This window comes from Bos grunniens, chromosome 8 (genome assembly GCF_055505025.1).
Source record: "Bos grunniens cultivar Pamir isolate PY7600 chromosome 8, Bosgru_T2T1.0, whole genome shotgun sequence".
NCBI lineage: Eukaryota > Metazoa > Chordata > Mammalia > Artiodactyla > Bovidae > Bos > Bos grunniens.
This window is the reverse complement of record NC_141172.1, coordinates 51,474,239-51,487,578: the sequence shown is the minus strand read 5'-3', so window position 1 is coordinate 51,487,578 and position 13,340 is coordinate 51,474,239. Positions and strand designations below refer to the sequence as shown.

Below are 13,340 nucleotides of genomic sequence, written 5' to 3'. Positions count from 1 at the left end.
ACTGGTTTCAGTTGGATTTGGTCCACAGAAGAGTTAGAGATATATGGGGCATAGGAGTCAAAAGAAGGGGAAGAGACAGTTGTATTTCTTCCCTGCTCCCTTCCTGTTTTGGTGCTTAGTTTCTGGCAACCCCTCTTCTACTATTTCAGATATCTGTTTCCTTCACTTGAACTTCTGCTAGTATCTGGATGCCTCTCTTATTAATTTTCTCAGTCCCACCCACATCTCTGTAAGTGTCCTTCCGTTAAAGAATCTTCTTTGGCATCCGGAGGGGTGAATTCTGTTTCCTGCTGGGATCCTCACTGATGCAAATATTATCACTATGTGATTTTTTGCCTTCATGTGTGTGTATTATGGTTAAAAGAGATAAGAGAGGGGAAATACTGAAATTAAGAGGGTGACGTCTTCAAATAAGGAGGGAGGAGGGTTCAGGATGGGGAACACATGTATACCTGTGGTGGATTCATTTTGATCTGTGGCAAAACCAATACAATATTGTAAAGTTAAAAAAATAAAATAAAATAAATATTACCAAAAATCTCCCTCAAATATAATGTTTTTTTCTCACCCACAGGTTTAGGTATTGAACAGACAATGCTGAAGAATCTAAAGGAACTTTCAGATGGAGAAATAAAAGTGGCCATTAGCACTGTGAACATGACCCTGGAGGTAAGGGTGGGAAAGCTTTTTTGGCAATGACGGATTTTACACAACTGCATTTTGAGCAACTGGAACTGTTCTCTCTATTGCATAGTTAGTGTTAATCTTTTCCTGCAAATACTTCCTTATGATGTATTTGACTAGAAATGTGCCTTATTATTTTGGATGAAAACACTGTGCTAAACCAATGAAAGATGCCAAACAAACCTGGACTCCCGAGATGAGTGCCATTTCATTCATCTCAGAATAAAACAAACATCTCAGAAAAACAAAACAGACCCACATGTGTATACATGTATGTGTATTTATATGTATGTAACCTATTTAGCAACAGTGATTATCTGTGTGTTTGGAGAAGGAAGTTTAGATTCACTTCCTTTATCTGTGCCCCACCCTGCATTATCCGTAGATCTTTTCTAAGAAACTAAGTTGTTCTTTGGATTCTGTAAGCTCTTTGGATCCATGTCATTTTGATAATCAGTGATGAGAACTCTAGAATTAATAAGATCCTCCTTCCAATCTGTTAAATGAATGATCCAGAGTGAATATAGCTCTTGATTTTGTGTATTTCCTTGGTAAATTGTCTTTTGTCTACTTTGGGGCTTTTCAGTGACTTGCATGTTAATCCTAACTAGCCTAACTAATGGAATTATATTTTACAGAGGCACATTTGTGTGGTGTAGAAGTCTGAGTTTTGTTTTTTTTTTTTTTACTGTTACATTGCCTTGATCAAGTGATTCATCTTTAATTGAGGCACTGAACTCTCAAGTCAAGTTTATGGGGATAAAAATGGCTGAATAGGACTTGGTGTTTTAGGTTTTAGAACTGTATATTGCTATTCCTTTTATTTGTTTCATGGTAATGATTACCATATCACTGTGTATATTTCTAGGGCATGTGTAGGGCCATGCCTCAGAAAAACCAAGAACATACCAGGCTCTTTTTTTGTGAGTTCTTTGTAAAATTATTTCTATTGTTTTGATAATGTAGTTTGACTTGTGGATCCCATATGAGTACCAGGAGGTAGACTGTTGTCACTAAAGACACTCACATGTAATGGTGATGTAGTGCCTCATAGTATATAGTACACATTCTCATTGCATGTAGAAACTCAACTGTTTCTATGGACTTTTGCATTGATAAATGCTCCCTATAATTAGACGAAGATGTGATTCAATGCAGGAAATACATGCAATTTGGGATGTAGTAACCAGATAATCACCTTCAATTAGAAATCTGCTTTGTGTCTAGAAATGCAAGGAAGACATGGATCTTGCAAGGGTCAGTAGCTCTGAGAATCATTTCTCCAAGTTCAAGCCTTAGGGTTTTCTTTCTCTTTCCCTCCTCCCCTGTCTCCCTTCATTTAATGGCAACTTATTAGGTTTTAAATGCCTTGTTTGGAATTCCTTTCTAAATTAACATAGAGCATCTTGTAATTGCTTAGGGAACTGTCTATAGTTGGCAAATTATTTTAAGGCTATTATTATTATTATACACTTACTGTAGCTTTAAGGTACCTTCATTTATAATATAGGTGTATACAAATAGCTTTGTCAGATATGTTAAACTGTAAATGTTTGTCAAGGTGAGTAAGTGATAAAAAGATCATCTTAATCTTGAGAGTAATTTACATAGAGGTCCAGTAATTAATCAGGCCAATAAATACATCTCTGGAAGAGCTATATGATCTGGGAGGAGGGAGAAAGATTTTATACATATAAGAAGGTATGCAGATTAAACTCTAATCAACTGAATGAGAGCTTTTCACTTTTGCATGGATATTAAGGATGACTGAGCAATGGAGAAGGAACTCCTTAGTATCATAGTGTATCTTCTTTGAAAGGGAAAATGTACACTGTTTATTTAAGCTTTTAGTTGGAAAAATCCCCAAGCTAAGGGCAGAGTTTGGTTTTCTCCATAAATCAAGCTGTGATACAGTGGCGTTTTCACAATCTGTCTGTGTTTGATTATATTTCAGCATTCCTTTCCTATCTGCATTTAAAAAATCATGATAGAATCCCACCATCTTATTTTGTGTATTTTGGAACAACTGTCTAATTGCCCTTTAAATCTAGATATAGTCTCAAAGAAATGTCCTTAGTTGCTATGGATTTCTAAATCTCATTTGTCCTCCAAAACATGGTTGAGACCTAGCTACTTCCTGATGACTCCTGGAAATTCTCCATTTCCTATTACCACTTGCAAAATTGACCAACTTAGGACTTAAAAATATACTGTATCTTCCATTAATTTTGAACTTGTTTTAAATATTTAGTCATAGTTAGACAATATTTTAAGTTAACTGGAGATAAAGATGGTATTGTTGAGTTCTATCTCGCTTTAATTTCCTGGCAAAATGCTGGAGACATAGTAGGTACTTGGTAAACACAAATCCATGTTGATGTCTGCCCTTTGTTCCTTTGATATCTGATTTTTATTTCCTTTTAAATTTAAGTAAGTCAGCTAGGAAAGCAAAGCCATCTATCTCTGCATCGAAAACAACTTACTTTGTTTCCTTCCAGTCAGTTTCAACGATAGCTGAAGGCTGAGATCAGATAGGTAAAATATAGGCCATATATTTGTCAGTAGAACTGCTTCTCCACTTCTTCAAAAATTGGTTACTTGTCCCTGGAAAGAATCACCTAGAAGTTCTGTGTGATACCAGGGCAATAAAAAAGAGGATTCCTTACATTTTCAATGGCCCTTTGCAATGCTGCAGCTCCACAGTTGTATGTGTCATGACCTTTATCTGCCTGGTGACCCAGTTAATTTTTTTGGGTGGAAATATTGAGAAAATGAGAAGAATTTGTCTCCTTGCGACACACATAGCATGTTCGTTGGAGGCAGCACTGGTTTGGGCTTTAGAAACCACTGCCTTTAACAGATGGGTTAATTCTACCACATAAAAAGAAAGCTGCTAAACCTTTTGCCTCTCATTTGTATTGTAGTACATCTCACAAATGATAGTTGTTCTAATTAAGGTTATATAGGTTACTGAAGGGGCTTCCCTGGTAGCTTAGCTGATAAAGAATCTGCCTGCAATGCAGGAGACCCCAGTTTGGTTCCTGGGTTGGGAAGATCCACTAGAGAAGGGATAGGCTACCCACTTCAGTGTTCTTGGGCTTTCCTGGTGACTCAGACGGTAAAGAATCTGCCTGCAATGCGAGAGACCTGGGTTCAACCCCTGGGTTGGGAAGATCCCCTGAAGGAGGGCATGGCAACCCACTCCAGTATTCTTGCCTGGTGAATCCCCATGGACGGAGGAGCCTGGTGTGTCACAATCCATGGGATCACAAAGCATCAGATGCGACTGAATGACTAAGCACAGCACAGCACAGGTTACAGAAAAATCTACCCTTCAAAGTAAATAATTACAATAATACTCTTTCAGTGCTTTGTTCAATATATGAGGTCAGAATGAGTATGACTTTGAAAAGCAGTAGATAAAATGGTCTCATCAGAAGCATGGCCAGAGTGCTGGTTCTTGCAAAGAGTGTTGGAAGCTAGGACAGTGGAAAAGATACTGTTGTCCCATTTCACATGGTTTCCAGTTCATTATGAGTCTGAATACAACACACATCTTGTGGGGTGTATACTCCACATATTGGAATCTATTTCATTCATTATGGTTGTGCCTGATCTTTTGTGACCTTTTCATTGTTTGTCAACTAGATTATCAGAAAAGAGACATGGATGGTTTTGATTTTGTTCCAATCCTTCATTTTAATGGAGGAACCAGTAGAGAGAAATGAAGGTTATCAAAAACAAAAATCTATGTTGAAAACTTTAAATAATAAACCTTAGGGGAAAAAAGAAGGGAATTTATGGATATTAAAGACTGTGCTTAACTGGGAGAAACTTGGCCTTTATGCTGTTGTCAGCAGAATGGAGTGATTATAAATCTTGGACCTACTTTACTCCTAGTAAAGCAGTATATCTAGATGTTAAGGGAAGGGAACAAAATTTTCCAGTCCAGTCCAGTGCCACTGCAGCAAATGAGATTGCTCATGGCAATACCACATGAATAGTTCCCTTGCCAACACCAAGTATTATTACATCTCCATTAAGCATCTCCCAAAAGGCTGTGAGTCATTACCATGTTTCTTCAGGAAGAACAATAACCAGGCACTGACTTGATCACTTTTGCTATGACTGATCACATTATGAATTATCCCATAAATATACTCTATCAGTCTACTGCCATAACAGAGCACCACAAACTGTGTGACTTAAACAATATAATCTTATTATGTCACGGTCTGGAGGCTAGAAGTCCAAGATCTGCTATTGGCAGAATAAGTTCCTCCTGAAAGCTGAGAGAATCTGATCTAGCTTCTGGTGGTTTGCCGGCAGTCTTTGGTGTCCTTCAGCTTGTAGAGGCATCACCTTGGTCTCTGCCTTTGTTGTCACATTATCGTCCCTCTGTGTATGTCTCCAAATTTTACCTTTTTAAGGCATATTGGATTAGGGCCCAAGTATAATGACCTTATCTTAACTATTATATCAACAATAACTTTATTTCCAAATAAGGTCACGTTCTGAAATGCTGAAGGTCAGGACTTCAACATGTAATAAAACTGTGAATGAACCTACTGTCTGTTAAGCACGTTTCATCTGTCACTCACACGTGTTTTTATCTTAAATCAGTTTCCTTTAAATGAGAAACAGTGGGAATTTCCAATTCTTGAAGTTTTGTCTCCTTTATTTGGAACTGGAGTCCGAGGGAATAGCTCCAACTCGTTTTCTCTCTGGGGCCCCCTCATGACCAGACTCTGTGCTATTTGAAACCTGGAATAGAACACATGGGATGCATTCTGGTAAAGTGACTCAGACCTCTGACTCATTCTGCCCTGCACAGAGATTGCCAGAAGAGCTGCACCTTGGAACACTGCAGAGGGAAAGATAGCAGCCTTTTCCCTTAGCATTCAGAACACAAACCAGAAATTATTCCCAATTCCCAATAAATTCCTTCCTAGTAAAAGTTGAACATCTACTCAGACTGCAGTGAAGTATCTTTGCACCATTGTAACTGGTGATTTCAGACTGAAAGAACCAGTCTGAAACCTGGTTTACCAATTTTAAGCATCAAATATGATTTTTCATTGTTTGAGCTTGGAGTTTTTTTGGAGTTTGGGATGAAATCACCTTGAATATTTACCTACCTTATTCTGTCATAAAATGTGTAGTGATATTTGAGGAAGTAGATATTACTTTTGATTAGCATATTCTTTAAAATGCCAAACACTTATGCTGGAGGTGATTTTTCAAATCTGTTCAGCAAATCAATGGAACTATGTGTAACCACTGCCTTTGTTTCCTTTTGGGTCCAGGGCTTCCAACTCCTACTTGTTGAGAAGGAGTTGACATTTGATGATGCATGCTCACGATATATCAGGCAGTGAACTTGCAAGCATTGTCCTATTTAATCCTCATAGCAACCCCATGGTAGAGGGGATATGATTACCTCTGTATTGGTTAAGGTAACTCTAACAGCAGCAACAGATTAACCCCACATCTGAATACATAAGACTCAATACATAACTTATCCATTTTTGGTTATGCAGCAAAATCCAGTTTAGTGTTTCTGGTTGGGTGGCCAGGGGTGATTCAGATACCATCTTTTAATACGTAGCTCCCAAGGTTGCCTGAGACATCTCCATCCTATCTCTTCAAGATGGAGAAGAACTTGGAGGGCCAAAATTGGAAGGCTTTATGGATCTTGTCAGAACATAGCATCTGTCACTTCTCACATTACATTGGCCCAGTCACATGGTTACATCTGACTGCAGGGAGGCTGAGAAATGCAGTCTAGTTACTTGCCAAGAAGGAGAACCAGTTTGATGAACAATCAGCCAGTCTCTGCCACAGTCTCCATCTTGGAAGTGAGGGTTTTGGAATCTGGGAAGGTTAAATCATTTGTCTAAAGCAGAGCTGAGACCAAAATCTGGGTCTGTTCTGTCCAAGCACTGTGTTTATTACGTGGGGTATGATGCCCACTCAGGGGCTCACTGGTAAGTCACCAGGTGTCAGTCATTGTCTGAACTCCAGGTGTCAGACAGCCTAGATAGACATCCTCAAGCAATCCTTGGTTGGAACTCTTATTCTCCATACTCTTGGTACCAAGCCTCTTCCTCTTTATGTTCATATCTTTGCTTCTTTAAAAAATCATTTTAATTTTTGACCTTGTGAAGTGAAGTGAATACCATGTGAAGTGAAGTGAAAGTTGCTTAGTCATTTCCGACTCTTTGTGACCCCATGGACCATACTGTCCATGCCATTCTCCAGGCCAGAATACTGGAGTGCGTAGCCTTTCCCTTCTCCAGGGGATCTTCCCAACCCAGGTCTCCTGCATTGCAGGTGGATTTTTTTTTAACAACTGAGCTATCAGGGAATCCACGTAAGTTCTAAGAATTCATAGTAAATATAATTATCAGCTCCTCAGATAGAGGAGATTTGGAAAAATAAGTCAAATAGATAATAATAATAATAATAAATAGTACTATGAGGTGAAGGATAGGACATGATGTAGGAAGGAAGGAATTCTGATGTTTTTTGGCTGCCTGCCTCTAGAATTCAGGGACATGGGTATTCTGGTTTACCTGCTTGAGATATAACTTTTTCAAATCTGTGTTCAGAATAGAGAGCAGCCCAATCAGTGGAAATTTTTAGTGGTAGAGATTAAAAAGAAAATGAAACAGTGTTACTTTTGAGCACTGTTATAACTCCTAAAAGGAAATTCTGAGCAGTTGAGGTGTTACGAGTTCTCAGTTCAAATCTGACTGAAGAGTCCAAAGGTGTTTAAAGCAAATGACAAGCACAGTTAGGTGGCTTTCATTGTGTGAATTTAACAATCAGTGTGTGCGTGTCATCTGAAGTGTAAATTACAATATGAAACTAATTCAGAGATAATAATTCATAGCTTCTTGAGGACAATGGCATAATGAAAAAGTGACACCTGAAATTAGAGTGTGGACTTGCGTTCCTACTCTGAGCTATGAGCAGTTCTTGGTAACCAGACATAACTGAAATGAGGGACTTAAAATTCCCTATTTAAAAAATGGTTTATCGTATCAGTGGCAACAACACTTTGTCTGAAAAAATGTCCTCAGCACCGGAAGCGTTTAAAATTTAGAATCCTTATAATTTGTAGGTAGGTAGCTCCTTTTGCAGATGGCCAAAAATATTTCAAGATACCAGATGAAGTCTACAAACTAGTCTCTCTAGAGTACGTTATGAAATTCCTGTTTTATATCTACAGTAAACTGAAGTTAAAAGGCAACTTGATGTTTTCATTGTTTTTACCTATTGTCCACTTTCAGATGGATTCTCAAAACTTGACCTAGCTAACCATACTTCTCTATATTTATTTCTTTCAGTGGTACAAAATAATACTTATCATTTAGAGATCAGACATTTCCTCGTTATGTGCTGTGCTGTCTTTGCTATGGGATGGCGTCCTGGACCTTTCTCCTTCTCCTCTGAAATGCTATAGAAATGTATCCATATGGAGGGGGTAGAAAAGAAGGAACATAGAAAACATAGAGCCTGGGGACTTCTCTGGTGGTTCAGTGGTTAAGAATCTGCCTTCAAATGTGGGGGAATTGGGTTTGATCCCTGGTCAGGTAACTAAGATCCCACATGCCATGAGGCAGCTAAGCCTGTTCCTATGTGCCACAACAAAGAGCCAGAGCAGCCAAAAGTACTTTCAAAAAGAGAAAGAAAGAAAACAGAGGCTGCTCCAGGCATAAACTCTTCTCAGGACCCAGGAATTCCCACTGACTTCCTGGGCAACTGTGCAGTGGGAATGAGATAATAAGATCAGATGCTCTGAAGACACTGCCCCATCAAGAGGCTGTGTGGAATTTAAGGGATGCTAACTTGGAATACAGAATGAAGCAGGGCAAAGACTAATAGAGTTTTGTCAAGAAAATGCACTGATCATAACAAGGCCTCTTCCAACAACACAAGAGAAGACTCTACACATGGACATCACCAGATGGTCAACACTGAAATCAGATTGATTATATTCTTTGCAGCCAAAGCTGGAGAAGCTCTATACAGTCAGCAAAAACAAGACCAGGAGCTGACTGTGGCTCAGATCATGAACTCCTTATTGCCAAATTCAGACTTAAATTGAAAAAAGTAAGGAAAACCACTAGACCATTCAGGTATGACCTAAATCAAATCCCTTATGATTCTACAGTGGAAGTGAGAAATAGATTTAAGGGTCTAGATCTGATAGATATAGTGCCTGATGAACTATGGACGGAGGTTCGTGACATTGTACAGGAGACAGAGATCAAGACCATCCCCATGGAAAAGAAATGCAAAAAGCAAAATGGCTGTCTGGGGAGGCCTTACAAATAGCTGTGAAAAGAAGAGAAGCGAAAAGCAAAGGAGAAAAGGAAAGATATAAGCATCTGAATGCAGAGTTCCAAAGAATAGCAAGAAGAGATAAGAAAGCCTTCTTCAGCAACCAATGCAAAGAAATAGAGGAAAACAACAGACTGGGAAAGACTAGAGATCTCTTCAAGAAAATTAGAGATACCAAGGGAACGTTTCATGCAAAGATGGGCTCGATAAAGGACAGAAATAGTATGGACCTAACAGAAGCAGAAGATATTAAGAAGAGATGGCAAGAATACACAGAAGAACTGTACAAAAAAGATCTTCATGACCAAGATAATCATGATGGTGTGATCACTGACCTAGAGCCAGACATCCTGAAATGTGAAGTCAAGTGGGCCTTAGAAAGCATCACTACGAACAAAGTTAGTGGAGGTGATGGAATTACAGGTGAGCTATTTCAAATCCTGAAAGATGATGCTGTGAAAGTGCTGCACTCAATATGCCAGCAAATTTGGAAAACTCAGAAGTGGCCACAGGACTGGAAAAGGTCAGTTTTTGTTCCAATCCCAAAGAAAGGCAATGCCAAAGAATGCTCAAACTACTGCACAGTTGCACTTATCTCACACGCTAGTAAAGTAATGCTCAAAATTCTCCAAGCCAGGCTTCAGCAATATGTGAACCATGAATTTCCTTCAAGCTGGTTTAGAAAAGGCAGAGGAACCAGAGATCAAATTGCCAACATCTGCTGGATCATGGAAAAAGCAAGAGAGTTCCAGAAAAACATCTATTTCTGCTTTATTGACTATGCCAAAGCCTTTGACACTGTGGATCACAATCAACTGTGGAAAATTCTGAAAGAGATGGGAACACCAGACCACCTGATCTGCCTCTTGAGAAATCTGTATGCAGGTCAGGAAGCAACAGTTAGAACTGGACATGGAACAACAGACTGGTTCCAAATAGGAAAAGGAGTTCATCAAGGCTGTATATTGTCACCCTGCTTATTTAACTTATATACAGAGTACATCATGAGAAACGCTGGGCTGGAAGAAGCACAAGCTGGAATCAAGATTGCTGGGAGAAATATCAATAACCTCAGATATGCAGATGACACCACCCTTATGGCAGAAAGTGAAGAGGAACTCAAAAGCCTCTTGATGAAAGTGAAAGAGGAGAGTGAAAAAGTTGGCTTAAAGCTCAACATTCAGAAAACGAAGATCATGGCATCCAGTCCCATCACTTCATGGAAAATAGATGGGGAAACAGTGGAAACAGTGTCAGACTTTATTTTTCTGGGCTCCAAACTCACTGCAGATGGTGACTGCAGCCATGAAATTAAAAGATGCTTACTCCTTGGTAGGAAAGTTATGACCAACCTAGATAGCATATTCAAAAGCAGAGACATTACTTTGCCAACAAAGATCCATCTAGTCAAGGCTATGGTTTTTCCAGTGGTCATGTATGGATGTGAGAGTTGGACTGTGAAGGAGGCTGAGCGCCGAAGAACTGATGCGTTTGAACTGTGGTGTTGGAGAAGACTCTTGAGAGTCCCTTGGACTGCAAGGAGATCCAACCAGTCTATTCTGAAGGAGATTAGCCCTGGGATTTCTTTGGAAGGAATGATGCTAAAGCTGAAACTCCAGTACTTTGGCCACATCATGCGAAGAGTTGACTCATTGGAAAAGACTCTGATGTTGGGAGGGATTGGGGGCAAGAGGAGAAGGGGACGACAGAGGATGAGATGGCTGGATGGCATCACTGACTCGATGGATGTGAGTCTGAGTGAACTCTGGGAGTTGGTGATGGACAGGGAGGCCTGGCATGCTGCGATTCATGGGGTCGCAAAGAGTCGAACACAACTGAGCGACTGAACTGAACTGAACTGAACCTCAAACATGACTATTGGACATGGGTGCAGAGGCAGAGAGAAAGAAGGCACTGGGAGGAACTACATGCCACTCCAGGAAGCCCAGGTAAGTTGATTGCTGGTGAATGAACAGGGTAGAGTCAGTGTCCCAATTGTTGGTATTTTACTTGCTGCATCTCTGGTGGATACTTTGATTCAAATTTGTATGAAAATATGTATTATTTATAGCCATTCTTTCTTTTTATTACATCCCCACTCCCAACATATCCATACATCTACTTTGCACCAAGGACATGGAAGAAGAGGGTTGGACACTCCAGCTTAGCATTCCTGAGGTGTTGAGTCCACCTGGCTCCCCACTCACTGGCTTCTTCTTAAAGTAAAATGGTGTTCCAATTATCTACTGCTCTTTAAGAAGCCATCCCCAGAGCCTAGAGACTTAAAATATTATCTCTTATAGTTCTTTGGGTTTGGGGGGTTCAGATGGGTAGTGTTTACTCAGGGTTTCTCATGCAGTTGTAGTCAGATGGTAATTACCTGTGAGGTTGTTTAGGACTCAGTGGGCACGGGCTTCTCATAGACTGACACTAAGATTCCAAGAGAGAGCCATAGGAGTGAGCTTTCTAAGATGCAGATGGAAGCTCCAATTCTTGTTACGTAATTTGAAATATCTCAGAATATCCTTCTGTCATTTTTTATTGGTCATGCAGTTCCCTAAGGTCAGCCCAGATAGATGATAAAATAGAATTAGCAGTGGTGGCTGGCAAATGTTTAACAGTGGGCTCTCTGCGGGGTGGGGGAGGGGGGGGTAAATATATATATGTGTATGTATATCCACACATATTACTGGTATGCAGGATATATGGCACACAATTTACAAATGATATACTCTTTATTGTAAATTCTATAGTATTAGTTGATTCCTACAGTATGAGTTAATTAATTTTAATGCAACTCTTGTATTACCAATTGATAAACCAGTATAGTTCCAACAAGAATGTGGTTGATGTTTTTGGCTTTTTAACAAAAAAGTGAAACAATGAAGACTGTTTTTCTGAACTGTGCCTGTAACAACATGAATGACCTCTTCGCCAACTTAAAGAATAGTTTTCAAATACTGGAATAACGTGTCCTCAGAATTTTTTGTGTGTGTGTGCTATTCACAATGTGATGGCTAGAAACACAATCCATTTTTTTTTTCACAATCCATTTTTAAGTGTGTAATTATTAACAACTTTTCCTCCATTACTTTCTTAAGACAGGCACAGAAAAGGCACAGCTCTTTTCTGAAAAGAGCTAGATAGTAAATATTTTAAATTTTGCCAAAAAGAAAAATTGAGGACTTTATGTGGGAACTTATATAACAACTGAAAAGCGTTTAGCTCATTGGCATACGGAAACAAGCAGTGGGCTGAGTTTGGCCTGTGGGCTATAATTTGCCAACATCTGCTATAGAAAATCAATAAAACAATTAAGCTAGCTTTGATTTGTAGTGTTTGCCAATTTTCATAACGTAAATACTCTTACCATGGGCAATTTCAAGGTACTAATGTGATATCGTCAAAACACGGTTAGAGGGGACTTCCTTGGTGGTCCAGTGGCTAAGACTCTGACCTCCCAGTGCTGGGGGCCTGGGTTCGATCCCTGGTCAGGGAACTAGATCCCACATGCCGAAACTAAAAGAGGCCATGTGCTGCAACGAAGACCCAGCACAGCCAAATAAATAGATGAATATTTTTTTTAAAAACACGGTTGGCTAAAAGAGCAGATCTGAGGTAGTATCCCAAAAAAGAAAAGAAGAATAGATCATCATCATGTTATACACTTCCCAATCTGTTTTTTTTTTTTACAAATAAAATGGTAATGCAGTTAAAGTGTATAACAGATGCAATAGATGTAAATAATCTCAAGCACATAGATAATGTAGTAGAATAATTAGGAAGCGATGAGTTTTGAGAACTTATGACTTGTTTTTAGTATGATTTATATAATGTGCAATATTTAATTTTTATAATGGCTGTGTTTAATTTATAAATGGTGGGTTTGCAAATTTCCTGAAAATTTTACAGGCATCTGTTACCAACCTGTACAAGTCAGTGAAAGCACACACACCACTGGGAATTAGACCCCAATTCTTTTTTTGTATATTTTTTTCATTCATTTTATTGAAGTGTAATTGATTTAAAATATTGTGTTAATTTCTACTGTACAGCAAAGTGATTCAGTTTTATACACTTATAAATTCTTTTTCATATAATTTTCCATTATGGTTTATCATATGATTTATCATTATGGAACTTCCCTGATGCCTCAGATGGTAAAGAATCTGCCTGCAATGCAGGACACCCGGGTTTGATCCCTGGATTGGGAAGATCCCTTAGAGAAGGGAATGGCAATCCACTCCAGTGCTCTTGCCTGGAGAAGTCCATGGACAGAGGAGCCCACCAGGCTACAGTCCATGGGG

At 39.1% G+C, this 13,340-nt stretch overlaps 1 protein-coding gene across 7 annotated transcripts in view; it reads left to right on the top strand.

Annotated features, from left to right (window-relative positions):
* The window catches only part of PRUNE2 (prune homolog 2 with BCH domain), a 295,098-nt gene that overhangs the window by 80,173 nt on the left and 201,585 nt on the right, over positions 1-13,340 (top strand). For all 7 annotated transcript variants that reach the window (XM_086415566.1, XM_086415569.1, XM_086415568.1 and 4 more), the window contains one exon: positions 575-669. In XM_086415566.1, the coding sequence (XP_086271692.1) occupies positions 575-669 (95 nt within the window). The remainder of the gene's footprint in view (positions 1-574; positions 670-13,340) is intronic.